This window comes from Salmo trutta, chromosome 33, assembly GCF_901001165.1.
Source record: "Salmo trutta chromosome 33, fSalTru1.1, whole genome shotgun sequence".
Lineage (NCBI taxonomy): Eukaryota > Metazoa > Chordata > Actinopteri > Salmoniformes > Salmonidae > Salmo > Salmo trutta.
In genome coordinates this window covers 19,952,798-19,978,378 of record NC_042989.1, presented here as the reverse complement: position 1 = coordinate 19,978,378, position 25,581 = coordinate 19,952,798, and the positions used below count along the sequence as shown (strand labels likewise).

General features: G+C 41.8%; 2 protein-coding genes across 3 annotated transcripts; both read right to left on the bottom strand.

Moving 5' to 3' along the window:
* Positions 1 to 8,186, bottom strand: LOC115172610 (jun dimerization protein 2). The gene is made up of 4 exons (XM_029730217.1): positions 7,953 to 8,186; positions 1,405 to 1,622; positions 958 to 1,062; positions 1 to 845 (listed from the first exon to the last, which is right to left on the bottom strand). Exons 1-4 carry the CDS (start codon positions 8,038 to 8,040, stop codon positions 660 to 662), a joined length of 597 nt encoding a protein of 198 aa, XP_029586077.1. The 5' UTR covers positions 8,041 to 8,186; the 3' UTR covers positions 1 to 659.
* Positions 8,187 to 9,287: 1,101 nt separating this feature from the next.
* LOC115172608 (proto-oncogene c-Fos) lies at positions 9,288 to 12,312 on the bottom strand. Of its 2 annotated transcripts, none has more exons than XM_029730216.1 (4): positions 12,055 to 12,312; positions 11,137 to 11,364; positions 10,710 to 10,817; positions 9,288 to 10,598 (listed from the first exon to the last, which is right to left on the bottom strand). In XM_029730216.1, exons 1-4 carry the CDS (start codon positions 12,193 to 12,195, stop codon positions 9,933 to 9,935), a joined length of 1,143 nt encoding a protein of 380 aa, XP_029586076.1. In that variant the 5' UTR covers positions 12,196 to 12,312; the 3' UTR covers positions 9,288 to 9,932. The 2 variants fall into 2 exon arrangements, with proteins under 2 accessions (XP_029586076.1, XP_029586075.1); XM_029730215.1 differs by having other exon boundaries at positions 9,288 to 10,601; positions 12,055 to 12,310.
* Positions 12,313 to 25,581: the final 13,269 nt, after the last annotated feature.

Below are 25,581 nucleotides of genomic sequence, written 5' to 3'. Positions count from 1 at the left end.
TGAAATTGTTGCATGTTGTGTTTATATTTTTGTTCAGTATGTCAAATGATACATATAATGTACAGCGAGTATACAAATCAGAACCATATTTGAAAGTAACAATAACAGACCAACTACAATGTAAACAGTCAATATATACTGTAGGCTATGTGCATATATGACGCCTGCGCCAAAAAAAAAAAAAACGGTTCAACCGGTCTGCCATCGAAGGCATAATACAAAGAAAAAATTATATTCAAAAAACCATCCGTGTTCATCTTAACCAGTACACATATGTATAAACAAAAAATACAGCTCTGACTGTGCCTAGGGGCTTGAGAGATCTGCCATGTTGCCTTGGAATGGTGGAGTATTGCTCACCAAGCTGCATTTAGCCATTTATTCAATTCCATTTATTTATAGTGATAGTGGCTGGGACTATGGGGCCCTTAATAACAACAACAAAACAAACAATCTAAACAATGCATTTAACTGCCAGCACAAAGTCCAATCACATTGGGTCACCTTTGTGTTTAAAGGCTCTCTGGCTCCAGGCAGGAGTGCTTAGCTGGTTCTCCTCTAAGCAAAGAACCCAGAGGTATTGAAGTGCTGCTAGCTGGCCGGAGTGGAGCTTCACTGTAAACTGTAACTGTGACACTGCTGCTCTGAGCCCTGTCACATCACTTTCCCTCCAGGTGCTCCAGCAAGGGGTTGGCTTCGCTTTCAGGGGTCTTGACGCTGTCTGTTCTTACGATGCACGTTGGGCGGTGGTGATTCAACATGATGATCAGCTGTTGCCGCTCATGCTTCAGCTCCTCGATCTGGGCTTTGAGGTCAGAGTTCATCACCTCTAGTCTCTCTGATTCCTGAGACATAGGGTGCATGAGGAAGGAAGGAAGGATAAGATCATTACTTATTCTTAGAAGACTGGAGATTTTAGAAGACTGGTTTTTCATTAAAGAAAAACCTCCCTCTCACCCTTTGTAGATAGTCTGTCCTCTCCTTCTTTTTGTTTCTACAGCGTGCTGCTGCAACTTTGTTTTTCTCTCTCCTTCGTTTCCTCCTGTCCTCTTCCTCATCTCTCTACATTGAGGGGAAATGCAAACATGCTTTAAAATAGAACTTAAGGTGGAAAATGGACTCAGCAATTATGGTTCAAGTGTGGGAAACCATCTAAAAGCAGATTGTTTGTTTTAATGATAATTCTGTCCACTAGGTGATGCCCTTGGTCAACATTAAGTAGATACTGAAGTCCCTCTGGTGCTCTGGGGAATAACATTGCCTATGTTTTCTACAAATTTCTGTGATGGTTAGAAAAGTCAAAGCATCAAAAGAGTGAGTCTTAAACAGTATAATGACCTGAAAGATGTCTGAATTTGAACTTCTCACAACATTTTCAAGAACTAAAACAACTTTCATTCTCACCTCTGTTTTGATGTTTAGGGGCCTCTTCCCTAGCTTGCCCAGGAAGTGCAGTGGAGAGAGCATGGACCCCAGTTCCCGGAGGTCGGCGTATTTGAGCTGGTCAGTCAGCGTGGTGGAGGGGATCCCTGCCAGGGGACCCAGGCTGGGCAGGGAGCCCGCTGTCACCAGGGGATCTGGGATTGGTCCCGGCATCATGTTAGACCCGGCTGTGACCACAGCTTATAGGGAAAGGGACAAATGGATAGGAAAATACATTGAGAAGAAAATAAACACATGGTTTGAGATGTACGATTCACCATCTCTGAACATTTCACAGGGATACTTGCCTGACGACTCACCCTGAATTTAATTCTGCTGCTCTATCGATCGCTACATACATTCAGTCTGAAACTACCATCCTACAAGTCGTTTGTGTGACTTGAAAATTAGGGGTGTTGTACAAAATAAAATTATCAGCGATTGGATTGTCTCTAACAAATCTAACCAGAGTATCAAAGTTGATAATGTCATCATGAAAACCAGCTCTGTCCCAACCCATCGGTTTCTGGGACCAATCATAATGGTCAGAATGTGTTCACAGATTCATCGTGGAGAAGAAACTTCCGTTGGCTTCAGGCAATAGCTATACCAGAGTTAAAGATCTGAATACATTTTACCTCAAGCATTCACATCTCAAACCTGCTTGTGGTTTTGGTATAGAAGGCAGATCATTAATTGCTCTACTTCCATTTAAGTCTGCTAAAGGGCTTGAAGGAGGCATTTCCCAGGGTGCACCTGGTCTCCCTGGCAGCCCTCTCTAATGAATTGTTGGCCTGTTGCAGAGCAGGAGGCCGAGGCTGTCTCCCATTAGGACATTTTATTATTTCATCTCTTTTTTTCTGGAATGTATGTATACTCCCATTTACATAGGTCTTGGCAAGGATCTATGTTTTTCTTTTTCATTCCCGAGGAGCCCAAGAGAGAAGCACATAGCCCTGCACAAAAGTAGACTCAGACACATTCCCCTTTATCCCAAGAGCTGCAGCCAGCCCTTGCCAAGAAACATCCGTTGCCCATGTTTCCTCCATATGAGTTATTTTCTCCATATCAGGGAAGTTGAATGTGGCTACGGGAGCTCAGGACAATGTAGCCAACCCTGTTCCCCTGATAAAGGTTCTTCGTCAAACCCTTCTCCTTCTATTTTGTCTGACTAAACTGACACTCTACAATATCTACATCAACACTACATTGAGTCTTCCCTGTAAATCTGTTTTGTTTATAACTGTAGTAATATACGTTATGTAAAGACATCTGCCTTTATTCCCAGGTGAGTAGCAAGTAATTCATTTGGTAGGATGACGGATACCGTATATTACACTGTAGCTCACTAAACAGAGTCTCAAAAGTCTGTTTAAACAGAAGCATTGTACATTTTTACATCAATAACTGTTTGAGAACACTTTTCTTGATTCTACTCGTTTTTGCCTCACTCATTTATAAGCTTACATCAGCCAAATATTCAATGCAGAGGTTGGCATGAAAATCAGCAAGCGCTAAAATCAAAGAGAAGGTGCCTGGAGAGAGGTAGCCAGGGACAACAGCTAGCTACATCAACTCTCCCAAGAATATCCGAGCCAAAGAACGCTACAGACAAGACGGCTGTCTGATTTAATTTGCCCACACTCATTCACATTTCCCACCACATTATAGATGGAATTAGATTCAGAGGCACGTGAGCAAATAAATATTCACAACCCCACCAGGTCACCACTGGGATACAATATTAATAAAGAATCATAATAGTTTACCCATTTGCGCTGAATGCACAGTATTCTTCCACAATCTCAAAAAATAAATGACTTATGGGCCCAGAAGGATAGGCAGAGTGAATGATGAGGAAAAATAAACAGAACAGAAACAGTGTTCCCATTGTTTGAAAGCTAGCAAGAGTGTAATACAGATACCAACTACACCCCAGGATACATTGATACAGGATCACCTACACTGACCTCTGACTTTACCCCCAGAAAATGTAAATACTGAAGGTTTCCTTCAATGTCTATACAGTCAGGACCTATGCTGTCTAGTTGTACAATGTTGAGTTCCAACAAATGGGACCCAAGCAAAGTAGGCCAATAACCTTATTCTGGGCACGGTACCAAGACAAGTAATTTGAGGTTTTTGCATGTTTGCATGCAAGTGTGTAGCCTGTTTCACTCCACAATACTCCATCCCTATCTACCTGACCCCTTCCTCAACCCCCTCCTAACTGCTCCATTGTGCAGCATTAAATCTACCAACAGCTGCCATTTGGCCTCCTTTTGCAGCTAATTATGTTCAACAAAGTCACTCCTAAATCATTACTACTGCACAGATACAACCCAATTTGGCTTTACATATGAAAATCTGGTCCTCTCAGTTTACATAACATAATAAATATTGGTATGTCTCAGCAAAACCGGCGCTTTACCTTATGTGCAAAATGTGATTCCATGTTTGCTGTGTGGTGCACATTTTGACTGTACTGGACTGAAACCCTTTTTAAAATCTATAAATACAAGCAAATATCCATAATTTTGTTTCTGTGTAAAATGAGTTACAGTTCCAAAGTTCCTCAAACAAAAGTATTGTGACTCAGTTGGTAGAGCATGGTGTTTGCAACGCCAGAGTTGTGGGTTCGATTCCCACGAGGGGCCAGTATGGGAAAAAAAATGTATGAAATGAATTGAAATGTATGCATTCACTACTGTAAGTCGCTCTGGATAAGAGCGTCTGCTAAATGACTAAAATGTAAAATGTAATGAAAGTAGCATGTGGAACTCCTCTGGTATTATAAGATAACAGTGCTGTTATGACTTTAGTTTTGAAGCTACATGATGACAAAGACCTTTGTGGTGGCGTTAGTAGGGTAACCCCACCATAAAGATAAATAATCCACTTGTTTAATTTTTAATAAAGCAGTAACATTTAAGGTGAGTGTGTTGCTTGAAGGTTTTATTTCACTTAGTCCTGCATGTTGGAGCTTGGAGACTTAGATTTTCACTGTACCCTGCAATCACATCTGCAACCCCTGTACATATGACTATTAAACACTCTGAATCTGAAAAAACAAAGACATAAGAATGTGCTTTGTGTAAAAAATGTAAAATGAACAATATGCAAATATCTTCAGAGCACAGTATACAGTGCCTTCAGAAAGTAATCACACCCCTTGACTTTTTCTACATTTTGTTGTGTTGAAGGCTGAATTTAATATATATTAAATTGAGATTTTGTGTCACTGATCTATGCACAATACCCTATAATGTCAATGTGTAATTATGTTTTCAGAAATGTTTACAAATTACAAAAAAATTAAAATCAGAAATGTCTTGAGTCAATAAGCATTCAACCCCCACACATATAATTAGCTGTAAGGTCCCTCAGTTGAGCAGTGAATTTCAAGCACAAATTCAACCACTAAGACTAGGGATGTTTTCCAATGGTTCACAAAGAAGGGCACCTATTGGTAGATGGGGAAAAAAGCAGACATTGAATATACACTACAGTTCAAAAGTTTGGGGTCACTTAGACGTTTCCTTGTTTTCCATGAAAACATACATGAAATGAGTTGCAAAATGAACAGGAAATATAGTCAAGACATTGACAAGGTTATAAATAATGATTTTTAATTGAAATAACAATTGTGTCCTTCAAACTTTGCTTTCGTCAAAGAATCCTCCATTTGCAGCAATTACAGCCTTGCAGACCTTTGGCATTCTAGTTGTCAAGTTGTTGAGGTAATCTGAAGAGATTTCACCCCGTGCTTCCTGAAGCACCTCCCACAAGTTGGATTGGCTTGATGTGCACTTCTTACGTACCATACAGTCAAGCTGCTCCCACAACAGCTCAATAGGGTTGAGATCCGGTGACTGTGCTGGCCACTCCATTATAGACAGAATACCAGCTGACTGCTTCTTCCCTAAATAGTTCTTGCATAGTTTGGAGCAGTGCTTTGGGTCATTGTCCTGTTGTAGGAGGAAATTGGCTCCAATTACACACTGTCCACAGGGTATGGCATGGACGTTGCAAAAATGGAGTGATAGCCTTCCTTCTTCAAGATCCCTTTTACCCTGTACAAATCTCCCACTTTACCACCACCAAAGCACCCCCCCAGACCATCACATTGCCTCCACCATGCTTGACAGATGACGTCAAGCACTCCTCCAGCAGTTTTCATTTTTTCTACGTCTCACAAATATTCTTCTTTGTGATCCGAACACCTCACCCAACTTAGATTCGTCTGTCCATAACACTTTTTTCCAATCTTCCTCTGTCCAGTGTCTGTTCTTTTGCCCATCTTAATCTTTTATTTTTATTGGCCAGTCTGAGATATGGCTTTTTCTTTGCAACTCTGCCTAGAAGGCCAGCATCCCGGAGTCGTCTCTTCACTGTTGACGTTGAGACTGGTGTTTTGCGGGTACTATTTAATGAAGCTGCCAGTTGAGGACTTGTGAGGCGTCTGTTTCTCAAACTAGACACTCCAATGTACTTGTCCTCTTACTCAGTTGTGCACCGGGGCCTCCCACTCCTCTTTCTATTCTGGTTAGAGCCAGTTTGCGCTGTTCTGTGAAGGGAGTAGTATACAGCGTTGTACGAGATCTTCAGTTTCATGGCAATTTCTCGCATGGAATAGCCTTCATTTCTCAGAACAAGAATAGATTGACGAGTTTCAGAAGAAAGTTATTTGTTTCTGGCCATTTTGAGCCTGTAATCGAACCCACAAATGCTGATGCTCCAGATACTCAACTAGTCTAAAGAAGGCCAGTTTTATTGCTTCTTTAATCAGGACATCAGTTTTCAGCTGTGCTAACATAATTGCAAAAGGGTTTTCTAACGATCAATTAGCCTTTTAAAATGATAAACTTGAATTAGCTAACACAATGTGCCATTGGAACACAGGAGTGATGGTTGCTGATAATGGACCTCTGTACGCCTATGTAGATATTCCATAAAAGAATCTGCCGTTTCCAGCAATAGTCATTTACAACATTAACAATGTCTACACTGTATTTCTGATCAATTTGATGTTATTTTAATGGACAAAAAAATGTGCTTTCTTTCAAAAACAAGGACATTTCTAAGTGACCCCAAACTTTTGAACGGTAGTGTACCTTTGGGCATGGTGAAGTTATTAATTACACTTTGGATGGTGTATCAATACACTGAGTAACTACAAAGATACAGGTGTCCTTCCTAATTGAGTTTCCAGAGAGGAAGGAAAACTCGGATTTCACCATGAGGCCAATGGTGATTTTAAAACAGTTAGAGTTTAATGGCTGTGATAGGAGAAAACTGAGGATGGATCAACAACATTGTAGTTACTCCACAATACTAGCCTAAATGACAGAGTGAAAAGAAGGAAGCCTGTACAGAATAAAAATATTCCAAAACAGGCATCCTGTTTGCAATAAGACACTAAAGTAAAACTGCAACAAAAAAATGGCAAAGAAATTAACTTTTTGTCCTGAATACAAAACATAATGTAAATATTGTACAATCCAGGTATGCAACGCTCTTAGAGACTTACCCCAAAATACTGCCAAAAGTGATTCTAACATGTACTGACTCAGGGGTGTGAATACTTAAGTAAATTAGATATTTCTGTATTTAAGTTTCAATTAATGTGCAAACATTTTAAAAAATGTATTTAATTTAATCCATTTAGAATGTATGCTGTAGTCAAGGGGCAAGAATACTTTCTGAAGGCACTGTATCCTACTGACTGATGGTTCTTTTAAAAAACTAAACATACTTCTCTGCATCTCTGCTAAAATCTGGGTAAAAGTACATTCAGTAACCTAAAAGTAACTGAATTGTTGCTAAATTAAACTGTTTATTAGAAGCCATTTTTTTGGACTAGGCTACGTGATAAATCGAAGTAAGAAAAATATTTTGTGTAACAGTGTGAAATCAAATGTAAGTAACATTGTAATACTACATTGATACATTGTCAAAATTCCATCACGTTATTGTAACACTCTTGAAAGCCCGTAGTTACAAAGAAACAAGAAAAGTGAACCTCGGTTAATAATGATACACTTCTGAGTCATCATGACTCATTTTTAAAGCGGAAGTTATTCTTCAGTAAGGCATGCATGTTACGTAACTGACTTTTGCAGTGATGAAACGAAGACAGTCGAGCAAATGCATCTAAGACAAGTGCTAGATCAATGTTATACTACATGTTATGAAGGATGTTCTTAATAAGTCATAGTTGTAGAGAACGACTTGTTTATTGGGTTGAATAAACGTGTAGGACTGCAACCTTGCAAGCGTGCATCATAAACAAAAGAAAAGCATTGAGTGTAAAAGTTATGTCTCACGAATAACGTTTATAATACCCATACATTCTTACAGTACAGTGCTGCCCAAACCAAAGAGAACGAAAGAACGGGATTGCACAAATGCAAGGATTGTGCACAATGATCCACTGAAAAGTTAATGGGCTGCTCTGCTCACACTGGCAACTCATCCAGCGTGGAGCCCCAGTGTAATCAATGTTTCTCGACTACGAAGCTGTCTATTACCTGACTTTGATTCCGAGTGCAACAGTTGTCCTTTCTTCTGGTCAGCTGAAGGTCGACAGTAGATTTTAAAAAGTGGAAATCGTTGCATCGGCCCGTTTAAATAGTTAGCTCTATCTGGGAGGATTTGGGAATGCGGAAATTATCAGTTATGCCAACTAGACGTTAAAGTGGGGGGAAGAAGTGGGGAAATCCTATCCGCTCCTCCCCTAGAAACCAGAAAACAAACCACCCCACTGACCCAGTACAGAGCAGGATAGACCATGTTGTCAGCCCACATACCTCAATTGGGATTCGCTCTTAATACCTGACAATATTTATAAACAATTTTATAAACACCATTCTTGTTTAATTCACTCACACTCTCTATTCCACACACAGAAAAAGGACACACAGAGAGGAGAGAGAGACTTTTATCCACTTTTCTACAATAATTAACAAGAGGACCTACTAACAAGAGGAACATCCAAATCAAATTCAATGCGAGTTGTTTCCATAGTGAAAAAAATATAAACGCAACTTGCAACAATTTCAACGATTTTACTGAGTTACAGTTCATAGAAGGAAATCAGTCAATTGAAATAAATTATTTAGGCCCTAATCTATGGATTTCAGATGACTGGGCAGGGGCTCAGCCATGGGTGGGCCTGGGAGGGCAACCAATCAGAATGAGTTTTTCCCCACAAAAGGGCTTTAATTACAGACAGAAATACTCCTCAGTATTGGTCTCATACAATCCCGCAGGTGAAGAAGCCAGATGTGGATGTCCTGGGCGATCGTGGTTACATGTGGTCTGCGGTTGTGAGGCTGGTTGGACGTACTGCCAAATTCTCTCAAACTATGTTGGAGGCGGCTTATGGTAGAGAAATGAACATTAAATTATCTGGCAACAGCTCTTGTGGACATTCCTGCAGTCAGCATGCCAATTCCATGCTCCCTCAAAACTTGAGACATCGGTGGCATTGTGTTGTTTGACAAAACTGCTAATTTCTGAGTGGCATTTTATTGTGCCCAGCACAAGGTGCATCTGTGTCATGATCTTGCTGTTTAATCAGCTTCTTGATATGCCACACCTGTCAAGTGGATGGATTATCTTGGCAAATGAGAAATGCTTACTAACAGGGATGCAAACTAATTTGTGCACAACATTTTAGAAAAATAAGCATTTTGTGCGTATGGAAAATGTCTGGGATCTTTTATTTCAGCTCATGAAACATGGGACCAACACTTTACATGTTGCGTTTATATTTTTGTTCAGTAGATTTTCTGGTGACCATACAATTTCTCTTATCTGAAAAAATATATACATTAATTGTAAAACTCAATGGAGCGACACTAGCTGGTATGAGTGATTTAATATTTTGCAATCAATAAAGCACCCAACATCACTTTGAATTAATATTTAATTTGAAAATGTATCAATCAGCAATCGATGCTCATTTTGCTTTTTTAATTTGACAAACAAGTCAAAATCGAAGGTAAAAAAATAAATTATCATAATTTACATCTTGATAAATTTAGCACTGGATGTTTTCATTGAAAACTCTAAACATTGTAACAATGAGGTCAAATCACAGTTGATGACGTTGAAGGTATGTACCTACCAACATGGATGTATACTTTAACACAACATTCATAGCTATTGATATACTATTCCCATTGAAGCACAAAACCTTACAGTCATTTCCACAATACAGCATAGATCTAGTACCAGATCAAACATATATGAAATATGACAATTATTTGGAATTCCTCTGCATGCGTTTAAAACCAGAACATACTTAATCCCTATCAGTAAAGTGTATAGCCATGATCTTAGCTATATCAATTGTATCTGGAAGAAGTTTATACTTGCTTAGTCAAAAACATTTCATGAGTGTAATAATAAAACTGAAGTGCTGAAAACACAGCAAGTCTCTGATATCCTATCACAGTCAGGAAAACCAACTAAAGTGATAAACCAATCAACTCCCTCTGCTTACATTATAAGGCCAACAGGGTTGGAGAGTTGAGGATATCAACAGATTCAGCCTTGCCCCCTCCACTTTTGCGACCTTCAAAACCCACTCCAAGGGAGTCGAGATCGGGACAGGAGAATGTGAAAACGGACAGGTAGCTGCTACATGTGGGGGTGGAGGTCACAACAGGAGTGCTCAGGGGCTCTAGGTCATTAGACACAGATTTGTACAGGGTTTCCCAGTCCGTAACCCCAAGGGAGCCACTCAGGTCAATATCTGGGACAGAGTGGGCAGTCTCTGTGGGGACTTCCTCCTCCATGCTGGGCAGCAGATTGTCCAGGAGACCCTCCTTCATGTCCAAAGAGGGCTCAAGGTCGCAGATGTTCACTTCAATACTGGCACAGAGTAGGATGTTGGAGTTTCCAGAGATGGCTGTGGACGTGTCATTGAGGATGTCCATGTCCTGGAGCGAGGGGGCTTCCTGAGCACTGTCCTCAGAGAGTTTACCCCCCTCTGGGCTGGGGGGGAGATCTGGAGACCTACTGGGCTCCTGGAAGATGGAATCCAATTCTTCTGTAATTTGGCATACAGGTTTATGAGTAGCGAGGACAAATTCCAGCCTCTCTTTCTCTTTGAGGAGGTTGGCTATCTCTGTCTGCAGAGCTGCTTTGTCTTCCTCCAGCTGATCAGTCTCCTTCGAAAATATCCCCCAAAAATAACACAGGAAATCTAAATCATAACCATAGATCACTGTTTAAAATGATGGTACTGTGATTAACATGATTTCCAAGGGTTAACTTACAGTTTGCAGTGAATCTGTGAGTTCCCTCCGTCTGTTGCGACACTTGGCTGCAGCCATTTTATTTCTCTCTCTCCTCACCCTCTTCTTCTCTTCTTCCTCTGGAGATAACTGTGGGGTTCAGAGAAAAACACTTGCACCTTGAAGAATCAGTCCATTTCATCTCCTAATATCCTACATTCCGTTGCCAAATCCCCTTCTGGAGTGTAGCAAAAGCATCTTTCTCTGCAATGCGTCTAAAAATAGACCATTGTTGCAGACTCACTGTGACCTGAATACAAATGGACTGCCTGAGCTCAGCACGCAGTCAAATACACTGCTTTTGGAGAGCATGCACTGCTGCTGCTGCTGCTGCACTGTTCATATTGATTTAGATGTTTACACAAGTGAATGTTTTTTGTTTGATTTGCAATCAGAAAAGTGCTCTAACCTGCTCGGTTTTCCCCTTTCTGCCAGTGTTTTTTCCCCTGCTCTCACCCGCTTTGGGTGTTGACTGGTGAGAGCTCTTTGCTTCATTGGTTTGTTTGCTACTCAGAGATGGGGAGAGAGACGTTATAATGGTCGGCTGGACCATCCACTGCAAATCCGGGGTTGTGGAAATTGCAGTCACTGTTGGAACAAATGGAGTGGCTGGTATATCCATGTCTGGGCAGAGCTCCTGCAAAGTGATACAAGTTCATTTACAACTGATGATTTTTTTAAATCACAATTAGCTTAATTATTTTACTGCAAAATGTGTCATTAAACACATTTTATTCTAATAACAGAGACATAAGGCAATTACCACATTCGGATTGGGGATGTCTGTGACTCTATGCTGTATTGTCATGGCATGTACTACGTATATGGGTTCTCTTAAAATATATCTAGCCATCTAAAAATAGTCTCCTCTGAATCGATATTTGACTTTATCACTGTTACTGACGTCAACACTGACGCAGAGATGTTGTGGAGGCTCCTGAATGGATTTATTTTTCTCAATGAACTGCTGCATCGACATGCTACATATTTGGTCTGAGGACGTGTAAATCACAATATACACAATTTTCATCCTCTCTCACTGTGGGGTGTTGCATTTTCAATTTCACACTCTTCTGGAATAGGAAGAAGAGTATTTATCATATCAATAGGAATAATATGGTAGAATCATTTACCCACCCAGCATTTTCGACAAATACATCAATATCAATGATTTCCTATTAATATTTCACACACATTAATGTTAATAGAGATTAACACTGATAAATGATGAAAGTCAACCATATTTCAATTAATAATCGCTGACATCGTTGCGTCTGAATATTATACATCATTGCATCACAGGCATCACCACTTGATTGATTCATACCTGTGCATTACTCTCTGATGGCGAAGCTGAGGAGCTGGAGATAGAGTCGTCTTGCCTCTTCTGATAGTACGTCAGGGTGTCCCCAACAGGAGATTCAGTGCTACAGCGAGACATTGAATCGAAGTCAGGGTTGAGAAACATGTCTTAAAATATCCTTAGCTAATAGATGAATCACCCTTCTCTTCAAATGGATTTTTTTCAGCAGCTTCTATTCCAGGTTTATACCTGGTAACTGATAGACTCGTGTGCAAGCCCCTCCTTTTATATTCTGACAGACTTTTATGAATGAACGGAGGCTGTACCATCTCTATAGAGGGGAGCCACTGGACAATGAAACACACATTTAGCATATTTTAGATAAACATTTGCCAAATACTCAATATCATCGCCGAGTTGCTCATTATTGTCATTTACCCCCAGGTAATTATATTGCATTTTTCAAATGTATTTATTCAACAAATACCAGAGGAAAGTGTCATGTGTAGCATGCCCATTCATACATACGGACTGTGCTATTTCTTTGGTGCAAATAACAGCACACTTCAATTTCCCTATAATGCAGTTGTCTCCATATGATTTACAGCTCAGTATACATGACATTTGGCATATCATTACACAATAGGCTTCCTGCTTAGAATTACTTTAAAAAATGTCTATATGTTTTATTATAGGATAATTATAGGCCGCTAAAGCATTCTAAGAACTGACAAATCTGGTTGGTAAGTCAAACTCAGTTTTTCACAATTCCTGACATTTAATCGTAGTAAAAAATCCCTGTCTTACGTCTGTTAGGATCACCACTTTATTTTAAGAATGTGAAATGTCAGAATAATAGCAGAGAGAATGATTTATTTCAGGTTTTATTTCTTTCATCACATTCCCAGTGGGTCAGAAGTTTGCATACACTCAATTAGTATTTGGTAGCATTGCCTTTAAATTGTTAACTTGTGTCAAAAATGTTTCGGGGAGCCTTCCACAACCTTCCCACAATAAGTTGGGTGAATTTTGGCCCATTCCTCCTGACAGAGCTGGTGTAACTGAATCAGGTTTGAAGGCCTCCTTGCTCGCAGATGCTTTTTCAGTTCTGCACACACATTTTCTATAGTATTGAGGTCAGGGCTTTGTGATGGCCACTCCAATACCTTGACTTTTTTGTACTTATGTCATAGGGGTCGTTGAATGGAGACCAAGGCACAACGTGTATAGTGCTCATTCTTTGTCTTTAATGAATACACTTTAACAACAAAACAACAAACAGTCCTGTCAGGTACACTAGACTAAACGGAAACAACTACCCACAAACCCCAAAGGAAAACAGGCTGCCTAAGTATGGCTTCCAATCAGAGACAACGAAAGACACCTGATTCTGATTGGAAACCATACCCGGCCAAAACATGGAAAACGAAACATAGAAATAGAATTCTAGCACGATCCCACCTAGAAACAGAAAACACCAAAACCACCCAAAACAACCACCTGTCACGCCCTGACCACTCCACTATGGCAAATGACCTCTTACAATGGTCAGGACGTGACAACTTAAGCCATTTTGCCACAACTTTGGAAGGATGCTTGGGGTCATTGTCCATTTGGAAGACCCATTTGCAACCAAGCTTTAACTTCCTGACTGATGTCAATATATCCAGATAATTTTCTTGAGATGTCTTGAGATGTTGGTTCAATATATCCACATAATTTTCTTCCCTCATAATGCCATCTATTTTGTGAAGTGCACCAGTCCCTCCTGCAGCAAAGCACCCCACAACATGATGTTGCCACCCCTGTGCTTCATGGTTGGGATGGTGTTCTTTGGCTTGCAAGTCTCCCCCTTTTTCCTCCAAATGTAACGATGGTCATTATGGCAAAACAGTTCTATTTTGGTTTCATCAGACCAGAGGACATTTCTCCAAAATGTACGATCTTTGTCCCCATGTGGATTTGCAAACCGTAGTCTGGCTTCTTTATGGCGGATTTGGAGCAGTGGCTTCTTCCTTGCTGAGTGGCCTTTCAGGTTATGTCGATATAGGACTCGTTTTACTGTGGATATAGATACTTTTGTACCTGTTTCCTCCAGCATCTTCACAAGGTCCTTTGCTGATGCTGGGATTGATTTGCACTTTTCACACCAATGTACATTCATCTCTAGGAGACAGAACGTGTCTCCTTCCTGAGCGGTATGACGGCTGCCTGGTCCCATGGTGTTTATACTTGCGTACTATTGTTTGTACAGATGAACATGGTACCTTCAGGCGTTTGGAAATTGCTCCCAAGGATGAACCAGACTTGTGGAGGTCTACAATGTTTTTTCTGAGGTCTTGGCTGATTTGTTTTGATTTTCCCATTCCCATTTTCGGGAATTTTCCAAGACGTTTAAAGGCACAGTCAACTTAATGTATGTAAACTTCTGACCCACTGGAATTGTTATACAGTGAATTATAAGTGAAATAATCTGTTTGTAAACAATTGTTGGAAAAATGACTTGTGTCATGCACAAAGTAGATGTCACAACCGACTTGCCAAAACTATAGTTTGTTAACAAGAAATTTGTGGAGTGGTTGAAAAACGAGTTTTAATGACTCCAACCTAAGTGTATGTAAACTTCCGACTTCAACTGTAGCTGATTTGTATATGATTTGAATTACATCATACAGCATGGCAGTATAATATTAGCCTACGCCATTAATATAATGACAGTTATAGTCTACACCAGAGTTCTCATGCTTTCTCAATCTCGCACAGGAGGAATTCCGTATAAGGATATTGGCAGAATAGAACAGCAGCCTTTGGTAAGACAATGGTCTATGTATATTTGTAAACAACAGCTGGTGCACTATATCTAAGGAAGTCTCAAGGTTTGCTCGCCTGAGGTAGAGTATCTCATGATAAGCTGTAGACCACACTATGTGCGGAGAGAGTTTTCATCTATATTCGTCGTGGCTATCTATTTACCACCACACACCGATGCTGGCACTAAGACCACACTCAATGAGCTGTATACGACCATAAGCAAACTGGAAAACGCTCATCCAGATACGGAGCTCCTAGTGGCCGGGGACTTTAATGCAGGGAAACTGCATCTGTTTTACCTCATTTCTACCAGCATGTTAAATATGCAACCACACACAGAGACGTGTACAAAGCTCCCCGTCGCCCTCCATTTGGCAAATCTGACCATAATTCTATCCTCCTGATTCGTGCTTACAAGCATAATTAAAGTAGGAAGCACCAGTGACTCAGTCAAAAAAAGTGGTCAGATGAAGCAGATGCTAAGCTACAGGACTTTTTTGCTAGCACAGATTGGAATATGTTCCAGGATTCTTGAGGAGTATACCAGTCACTGGCTTCATCAATAAGTGCATCGATGATGTCGTCCCCACAGTGACTGTACAGTTGTAGCCAAACGCTTTGAGAATGACACAATATTAATTTTCACAAAGTCTGCTGCCTCAGTTTGTATGATGGCAATTTGCATATACTCTAGAATGTTGAATTAAGAATTAATTGCAAAGTCCCTCTTTGCCATGCCAATGAACTGAATCCCCAAAAAACATTTCCACTGCATTTCAGCCCTGCCACAAAAGGACCAGCTGACATTATGTCAGTGAATCTCTCGTTAACACAGGTGTGAGTGTTGACGAGGACAAGGCTGGAGATCACTCTGTCATGCTGATTGAGTTCGAATAACAGACTGGAAGCTTCAAAAGGAGGGTACTGCTTGGAATCATTGTTCTTCCTCTGTCTACCATGGTTACCTGCAAGGAAACACGTGCCGTCATCATTGCTTTGCACAAAAAGGGCTTCACAGGCAAGGATATTGCAGCCAGTAAGATTGCACCTAAATCAACCATTTATTGGACCATCAAGAACTTCAAGGAGAGCGGTTCTATTGTTGTGAAGAAGGCTTCAGGGCTCCCAAGAAAGTCCAGCAAGCGCCAGAACCGTCTCCTAAAGTTAATTCACCTGTGGGATCGGGGCACCACCAGTACAGAGCTTGCTTAGGAATGGCAGCAGGCAGGTGTGAGTGCATCTGCACGCACAGTGAGGCGAAGACTTTTGAAGGATGGCCTGGTGTCAAGAAGGGCAGCAAAGAAGCCACTTCTCTCCAGGAAAAACATCAAGGACAGACTGATATTCTGCAAAGGGTACAGGGATTGGACTGCTGAGGACTGGGGTAAAGTAATTTTCTCTGATGAATCCCCTTTCCGAATGTTTGGGGCTTCCGGAAAAAAGCTTGTCGGGAGAAGACATGGTGAACGCTACCATCAGTCCTGTGTCATGCCAACAGTAAAGCATCCTGAGACCCTTCATGTGTGCGGTTACTTCTCAGTCAAGGGAGTGAGCTCACTCACAATTTCGCCTAAGAACACAGCCATGAATAAAGAATGCTACCAACACATGTTCAGAGAGCAACTTCTCCCAACCATCCAGGAACAGTTTGGTGACGAACAATGCCTTTTCCAGCATAATGGAGCACCTTGCCATAAGGAAAAAGTGATAACTAAGTGGCTCAGGGAACAAAACATCAATATTTTGGGTACATGGCCAGGAAACTCCCCAGACCTTAATCCCATTGAGAACTTGTGGTCAATCCTCAAGAGGCGGGTGGACAAACAAAAACCCACAAATTCTGACAAACTCCCAGCATTGATTATGCAAGAATGGGCTGCAATCAGTCAGGATGTGGCCCAGAAGTTAATTGACACCATGCCAGGGCAGATTGCAAAGGTCTTGAAAAAGAAGGGTCAACACTGCAAATATTGACTCTTTGCATCAACTTCATGTAATTGTCAATAGAAGCCGTTGACACTTATGAAATGCTTGTAATTATAATTCAGTATTCCATAGTAACATCTGACAAAAATATCTAAAGACACTGAGGCAGCAGACTTTGTGGAAATGTGTATTTGTGTCATTCTCAAAACTTTTGGCCACGACTGTACATACATACTCCAACCAGAAGCCAAAGATTACAGGCAACATCCGCACTGATCTAAAGGGTAGAGCTGCTGCTTTCAAGGAGCGGGACTCTAACCAGGAAGCTTATAAGAAATCCAGCAATGCCCTCCAACGAACCATCAAACTGGCAAAGCTTCAATACAGGACTAAGATTGAATCGTAGTACACCAGCTCCGACGCTCGTCGGATGTGGCAGGGCATGCAAACTATTACAGACTACAAAGGGAAGCACAGCCGAGAGCTGCCCAATGACACAAGCCTACAAGACAAGTTAAATAACTTCTATGCTCACTTTGAGGCAAGTAACACTGAAACATGCGTGAGGGAATCAGCTGTTCCGGAAAGCTGTGTGATCACGCTCTCCTCAGCCGATGTGAGTATGACCTTTAAAAAAGTCAACATTCACAAGGTCACAGGGCCAGACAAATTACCAGGACGTGTACTGCGCTGACCAACTGGCAATTGTCTTCACTGACATTTTCAAACTTTCCCTGTCTGGGTCTGTAATACCAACATGTTCCAAGCAGACCACCATAGTCACTATGCCCAGGAACACTAAGGTACGCTGCCTAAATGACTACCGACCTGTAGCACTCACGTCTGTAGCCATGAACTGCTTTGAAAGGCTGGTCATGGCTCACATCAACACCATTATCCCAGAAACCCTAGACCCACTTCAATTTGCATACCGCCCCAACAGATCCACAGACGATGCAATCTCTATTGTACTCCATACTGCCCTTTCCCACCTGGACAAAAGGAACACCTATGTGAGAATGCTATTCATTGACTACAGGTCAGCGTTCAACACCATAGTGCCCTCAAAACTCATCGCTAAGCTAAGGACCCTGGGACTAAACACCTCCCTCTGCATCTGGATCCTGGACTTCCTGACGGGCTGCCCCCAGGTGGTAAGGGTAGGTAACAACACATCCGCCACACTGATCCTCAATACGGGGCCCCTCAGGGGTGTGTGCTCAGTCTCCTCCTGTACTCCCTGTTCACTCATGACTGCACAACCAGGCACAACTCCAACACCATCACTAAGTTTGCAGATGACACAACAGTGGTAGGCCTGATCACCGACAACGACGAGGCAGCCTAAGGCAGGAGGTCAGAGTTCTGACCGTGTGGTGCCAGGACAACAACCTCTCCCTCAACGGGATCAAGACAAAGGAGATGATTGTGGACTACAGGAAAAGGAGGACCGAGCCTGACCCCATTCTCATCGACGGGGCTGTAGCGGAGCAGGTTGAGAGCTTCAAGTTTCTTGACATCCACATCGCCAACAAACTAACATGGTCCAAGCACACCAAGACAGTCGTGATGAGGGCACGACAAAACCTATTCTCCCTCAGGAGACTGAAAAGATTTGGTATGGGTCCTCAGATCCTATAAAGGTTCTACAGCTGTACCATTGAGAGCTTCCTGATGGGTTGCATCACTGCCTGGTATGGCAACTGCTCGGCCTCCGACCGCAAGGCATTACAGAGGGTAGTGCGTATGGCCAAGTACATCACTGGGGCCAACTTCCTGCCATCCAGGAACTCTATACCAGGCGGTGTCAGAGGAAGGCCCTAAAATTGTCACAGACTCCAGCCACCCTAGTCATAGACTGTTTTCTCTGCTACCACACGGCAAGCGGTAACGGAGCGCCAAGTCTAGATCCAAAAGGCTTCTAAACAGCTTCTATATACAAAAATAAGACTCATAAATATCAAAAGGAAGTAACAAAGACAAATAGAAACAAATTGTAGTATATAAATACGAATAAAAAGAGAATCAAATTATTACACTTTTACCCTATTGCTAACAAAAAACACACAAATAAAACTAAACTGCACAAATCCTATATCACACAAATACACAAAGAGAATAACACACTTATAAAGAAGAGAACCTGATTATTACACTTTTGCACTTCAAACAAGAAACACACAAACTAAATTACACAACTGCCATCTTAACCCTGACCTTTCTTGCCTTCCTTGATGCACAGTCATCAATTACATCATCATAAAAAATCTGTCCAACAATTGCATGGTTAATACTGATGACAGAAAGGCCACTAAGGTGTTCCTGTGACATGGTGGACCTCAGGTAGGATTTGATGAGCTTCAGCATTGAAAAGCTCCTCTCTGCTTGTCAAGTGTCAGTGTGCAGCGGGTAGGACGGAGTCAGGCGCAGGATACAAAACTGAGTAAAAAACTTCCTTTACTCGAATAAAACAACAAAATCATTCCGTGCAGAGAAACACACCCGCTCACAGAAATCTCGACCACTAAACAACGAACAAACACGCACAAAAACCATGGGGAAAACAGAGGGTTAAATAATGAACATGTAATTGGGGAATTGAAACCAGGTGTGTAAAACAAAGACAAACAAAAGGAAAATGAAAAGTGGATCGGCAATGGCTAGAAGACCGGTGACGTCAACCGCCGAACGAACAAGGAGAGGGACCGACTTCGGCGGAAGTCGTGACACTGCTTCAGCTACGGTCACTGGAAGAGTAAGACAAAGTCTGAGAGCAGTCCACAAATATGGATACATTTCTGAAAGCTCCCTTTCATGTATAAATATCAGCAGCTCAAGCAGGGTCATGGTCTTCGATGGCAAGTCAGGCAAGTTCTTCAGTTCCTGTGCAAGCTCTCTGCCATCTAAGTCTGAGTGTTCTTTATTGTGCAGTGTCATACTAAGGGCCTCACATTGTTCTGCCAGCTCCTCATTTGAGAGACTTTGGAAGGTTGACAGCATTCCAAACTTCTGTCCTACAGTTTCCAATGTGGAAAATCTTTTCTGAAGGCCTGAGGTTGCAGAATCAACAACGACATTGAAAAATAGCACCTCCAGCTTCTTCAGGGCATCACTCAATTATTTGTATGAAAAGTGCCGCTTGTAGACCTCAGACCTTTTTATTGTAGAACGGCATCTACATTCATACCCTTGCAAATATCCTTGGCTGACGTTTGTGCAGTCATAAAGCCTGTTGCCCTGTAGTCGCTGAGACCTCTCTCTGTCTTTCTGAGAAGACTGACTGCAACATCCACATGCATACTGGGAGACTGCATCAGCTTGCTCACATGTTGGATCTGGCTCAGGATGTCATAACACACCACTGTACAGATGCTGAAGCGGTATGATCCCACCTCCTCTGACAAGGACTGGGCCTCAAGCTTTATCACAGAGTCTTTGGTTTGATCCTTCACCTCAATCAGTGCCTCTGTCATCGCTTCTCCCACCTTGTCTCAGTCCACATCTTCAAAGTCATGTCCACATGTTTTTTCAGGATGGTCCATCGCTGTGTGGAGGCTGAGAACAAGGTGTACAGTTTGTGTAAGATGCCAAAGTAACCTGTGGCATCGACAGAACTTTTAGCAGCATCAGCCACAACCAGGTTCAATGTGTGAGCCCCACATGGCACAAAAAGAGCTCTTGGATTCATTTCCAGGAGTGTGGCTTGGACACCTTTATTTTTAGCTCCTCTAATCTTTTGAAAATCAGGGATGCCAAATGTTGGCCTGTGGACTCCTCTGCCTCCAAAAACCCCATAAAAGGTTCCTTTATGTGGGGCTTCTCCTTCAGTGACACAATTCTAATCACAACTGACAACTGTCCAGTATGGCTGACATCTGAGGTGCAATCTAGAATGATAGAGAAGAATTTTGCCAGCTTGATGTCACTCACCATTATTGAAATGACCTTGCTGCTTAACAAATCAATGAGTTCATTCTGCATCTGGTGGCCCAGGTACCTGGTGGTGTGACTCGAGGTCCCTTTTTGGACACGGTTAAGGTGCGCTTTCATGACTGGATCAAATTGTGCCATCAGTTCAACCTCTTTGAGGAAATTTCCATTTGATGGAGAGTACAGTGTTTCTGTGTGTCCCCTTAACGCCAGATTTCTAATTGCCAGAGATTGCACAATAGCAGTCAGACGTGTCAACACCTCTCTCCATCTTATCCTCTCAGCTTCCATAAGTGCCATCTTGTGCTTATCAATTGTTTCCCCTTTTTAGATCCTCATTGCCAGTTATTTCCATGTTGTCATGCAGTTTTGGTGTTCTGGACTGCTGTCGTGTGAAGTCAGCAAATAACTTGCATGTTTCCAGTCTGTTAGTCCTGAGTTTGCTAAATTCATTTTATTCTTAGAAAATATTTTGTAGCAGAAACAGAAGAGGCTGTTGTTTCTTTCAGAATACACCAACCAACTTCTAGGGATTTTTTCACCACTCACCAAGGTCTTCCTGAAATACTGGTGTTGGCAACTTCTTCCATCACTCTCATTCCTTGGGAAAACAAAGTTAGGTGGTACGTCACGTAGTGCTCTGAAAACTAGTTGTGTCTGAATTCTGTCAGTCAGAACTGAAGGCCAGTCAGCAGGGTCTGAAGACAGTGGTTCATCCTCAGCAGCAGGATTGGTGGGGATGCTGTTACAGGAATTTCTAATGGAGAGCACATGGGCATTAGTTTACACACGTTACTCACAGCATTTATATTGGTGGAACATCCCACATAGATTTGAAGTCGGAAGTTTACATACACTTAGATTGGAGTCATTAAAACTCTTTATTCAACCACTCCACAAATTTCTTGTTAACAAACTATAGTTTTGGCAAGTTGGTTAGGACATCTACATTGTGCATGACACAAGTATTTTTTCCAACAATTGTTTACAGACAGATTATTTCACTTATAACTCCCTGTATCACAATTCCAGTGGGTCAGAAGTTTACAAACATTAAGTTGACTGTGCCTTTAAACATCTTGGAAAATTCCAGAAAATGGGAATGGGAAAATCAAAAGAAATCAGCCAAGACCTCAGAAAAAACATTGTAGACCTCCACAAGTCTGGTTCATCCTTGGGAGCAATTTCCAAACGCCTGAAGGTACCACGTTCATCTGTACAAACAATAGTACGCAAGTATAAACACCATGGGACCACGCAGCCGTCATACCGCTCAGGAAGGAGACGCGTTCTGTCTCCAAGAGATGAAAGTACTTTGGTGCGAAAAGTGCAAATCAATCTCAGAACAACAGCAAAGGACCTTGTGAAGATGCTGGAGGAAACAGGTACAAAAGTCTCTATATCCACAGTAAAACGAGTCCTATATTGACATAACCTGAAAGGCCACTCAGCAAGGAAGAAGCCACTGCTCCAAAACCGCCATAAAGAAGCCAGACTATGGTTTGCAACTGCAAATGGGGACAAAGATCGTAATTTCTGGAGAAATGTCCTCTGGTCTGATGAAACAAAAATAGAACTGTTTGGCCATAATGACCATCGTTATGTTTGGAGGAAAAAGGGGCAGGCTTACAAGCCGAAGAACACCATCCCAACCGTGAAGCACAGGGGTGGCAGCATCATGTTGTGGGGGTGCTTTCCTGCAGGAGGGCCTGGTGCACTTCACAAAATAGATGGCATCATGAGGGAGGAAAATGATGTGGATATATTGAAGTAACATCTCAAGACATCAGTCAAGAAGTTAAAGCTTGTTCGCAAATGGGTCTTCCAAATGGACAATGACCCCAAGCATACTTCCAAAGTTGTGGCAAAATGGCTTAAGGACAACAAAGTCAAGGTATTGGAGTGGCCATCACAAATCCCTGTCCTCAATCCTATAGAAAATTTGTGGGCAGAACTGAAAAAGCGCTTGCGAGCAAGGAGGCCTACAAACCTGACTCAGTTACACCAGCTCTGTCAGGAGGAATGGGCCAAAATTCACCCAACTTATTGTGGGAAGGTTGTGGAAGGCTACCCGAAACGTTTGACCCAAATGAAACAATTTAAAGGCAATGCTACCAAATACTAATTGAGTGCATGTAAACTTCTGACCCAATGGGAATGTGATGAAAGAAATACAAGCTGAAATAAATCATTCTGTCTACTATTATTCTGACATTTCACATTCTTAAAATAAAGTGGTGATCCTAACTGACCTAAAACAGGGAATTTTTACAAGGATTAAATGTCAGGAATTGTGAAAAACGTTTAAATGTATTTGGCTAAGGTGTATGTAAACTTCCGACTTCAACTGTACATACCCAGTAATAATAAAGTCATCATTGCTACCTACAATATGGAAACTTAAAACTTTTCAAAAGGATTTAAAAAAAAAATAATTATGTTATGCAGGGATGCACACATGAACACATGTGCGTGTACCCATACACACACACACACACACACACACACACACACACACACACACACACACACACACACACACACACACACACACACACACACACGTGTGCGCACAAACACACCTGAAGAAGCAAATGGGTCTTCATCCTCAGGCTCAGACAACATTTGTGAAGACACCTGTGTGGTTGAGGAGGTGGATTGCTTCACAACCTGAGGCTCCGAGATCATTTCTGAAGAGGCCTGTTTGACTGAGGAGGTACATGGCTCCTCATCCTGGCCATTGCCAGAGGGTGCGCCAAAATATTTCAGAAGTTCCCGTGAATTTGTATTGAAATACAGTACATTAGTCTGACACCCTAAATACATTTGCTGCACAATTAAATATACATGTCATTATGCACAGTTTATCAAACTTACAGAATAGTAACCAAACGAACCATACAACATGTTTGGCTAATTCTAGGCAAAAGACACCCCAAAAGACTCAATATATCACAAAAGATGCAAAATATCAGCATAATATAGACGTCTTTTAAGTTAGTCTACAGCATTGGAAAATCACCTTACTGAGCTCAGGACCTAGTCAATAAAATCAAAGAAAACTTTTATGATGTCACCTCAATGAAAGTTAACCAAATCAATAATATGCTAGTTAGGTTGTAATCTTTTTGCTGCAGGCTACACACATCATCATGATGAAACTGTGTGAAATTATATCCAATGATATGTAAGCTAGTTTGACAGAAAATTGAATATTGTCGCCCTATGTGTAATAGCATTACAAGCAACATAGCAACATAGGCTATTTTTTTATTTCACCTTTATTTAACCAGGTAGGCCAGTTGAGAACAAGTTCTCATTTACAACTACGACCTGGCCAAGATAAAGCAAAGCAGTGCGAGAAAAACAACAACACAGAGTTACACATGAGATAGACAAACTTATAGTCAATAACACAATAGAAAAATCTATACACAGTGTGTGCAAATGTAGTAAGATTAGGGAGGTAAGGCAATAAATAGGTCATAGTAGCGAAGTAATTACAATTTAGCAAATTAACACTGGAGTGATAGATGTGCAGATGATGATGTGCAAGTAGAAATACTGGTGTGCAAAAGAGCAAAATAAAAAGTAAATAAAAACAATATGGGGATGAGGTAAGTAGTTGGATGGGCTATTTACAGATGGGCTCTGTACAGCTGCAGCGATCGGTAAGCTGCTCAGATAGCTGATGCTTAAAGTTAGTGAGGGAGATATAAGTCTGCAATTTCAGCGATTTTTGCAATTCATTCCAGTCACTGGCAGCAGAGAACTGTAAGGAAAGGAGGCCAAAGTAGGTGTTGGCTTTGGGGATGACCAGTGAGATATATCTGCTGGAGCGCGTGCTGCGGTTGGGTGTGATGGTGACCAGTGAGCTGAGATAAGGCGGAGCTTTACCTAGCAAAGACTTATAGATGACCTGGAGCCAGTGGGTCTGGCAACGAATATGTAGCGAGGGCCAGCTGACGAGAGCATACAGGTCGCAGTGGTGGGCGGTATAAGGGGCTTTGGTGACAAAACGGATGGCACTGTGATAGACTGCATCTAGTTTGCTGAGTAGAGTGTTGGAGGCTATTTTGTAAATGACATCGCCGAAGTCGAGGATCGGTAAGATAGTCAGTTTTATGAGGGTATGTTTGGCAGCGTGAGTGAAGGAGGCTTTGTTTGCGAAATAGGAAGCCGATTCTAGATGTAATTTTGGATTGGAGATGCTTAATGTGAGTCTAGAAGGGGAGTTTATAGTCTAGCCAGACACCTAGGTATTTGTAGTTGTCCACATATTCTATGTCAGAACCGTCCAGAGTAGTGATGCTAGTCGGGCGGGCGGGTGCGGGCAGCGATTGGTTGAAGAGCATGCATTTAGATTTACTAGCATTTAAGAGCAGTTGGAGGCCACGGAAGGAATGTTGTATGGCATTGAAGATCGTTTGGAGGTTTGTTAACTCAGTGTCCAAAGAAGGGCCAGATGTATACAGAATGGTGTCGTCTGCGTAGAGATGGATCCAGGAATCACCTGCAGCAAGAGCGACATCATTGATATATAACAGATAAAAGAGTCGGCCCGAGAATTGAACCCTGTGGTACCCCCATAGAGACTGTCAGAGGTCCGGACAACAGGCCCTCCGATTTCACACACTGAACTCTATCTGAGAAGTAGTTGGTGAACCAGGCGAGGCAGTCATTTGAGAAACCAAGGTTGTTGAGTCTGCCGATAAGAATACGGTGATTGACAGAGTCGAAAACATTGGCCAGGTCGATGAAGACGGCTGCACAGTACTGTCTTTTATCGATGGTGGTTATGATATCGTTTAGTACCTTGAGCGTGGCTAAGGTGCACCCGTGACCAGCTCGGAAACCGGATTGCACAGCGGAGAAGGTACGGTG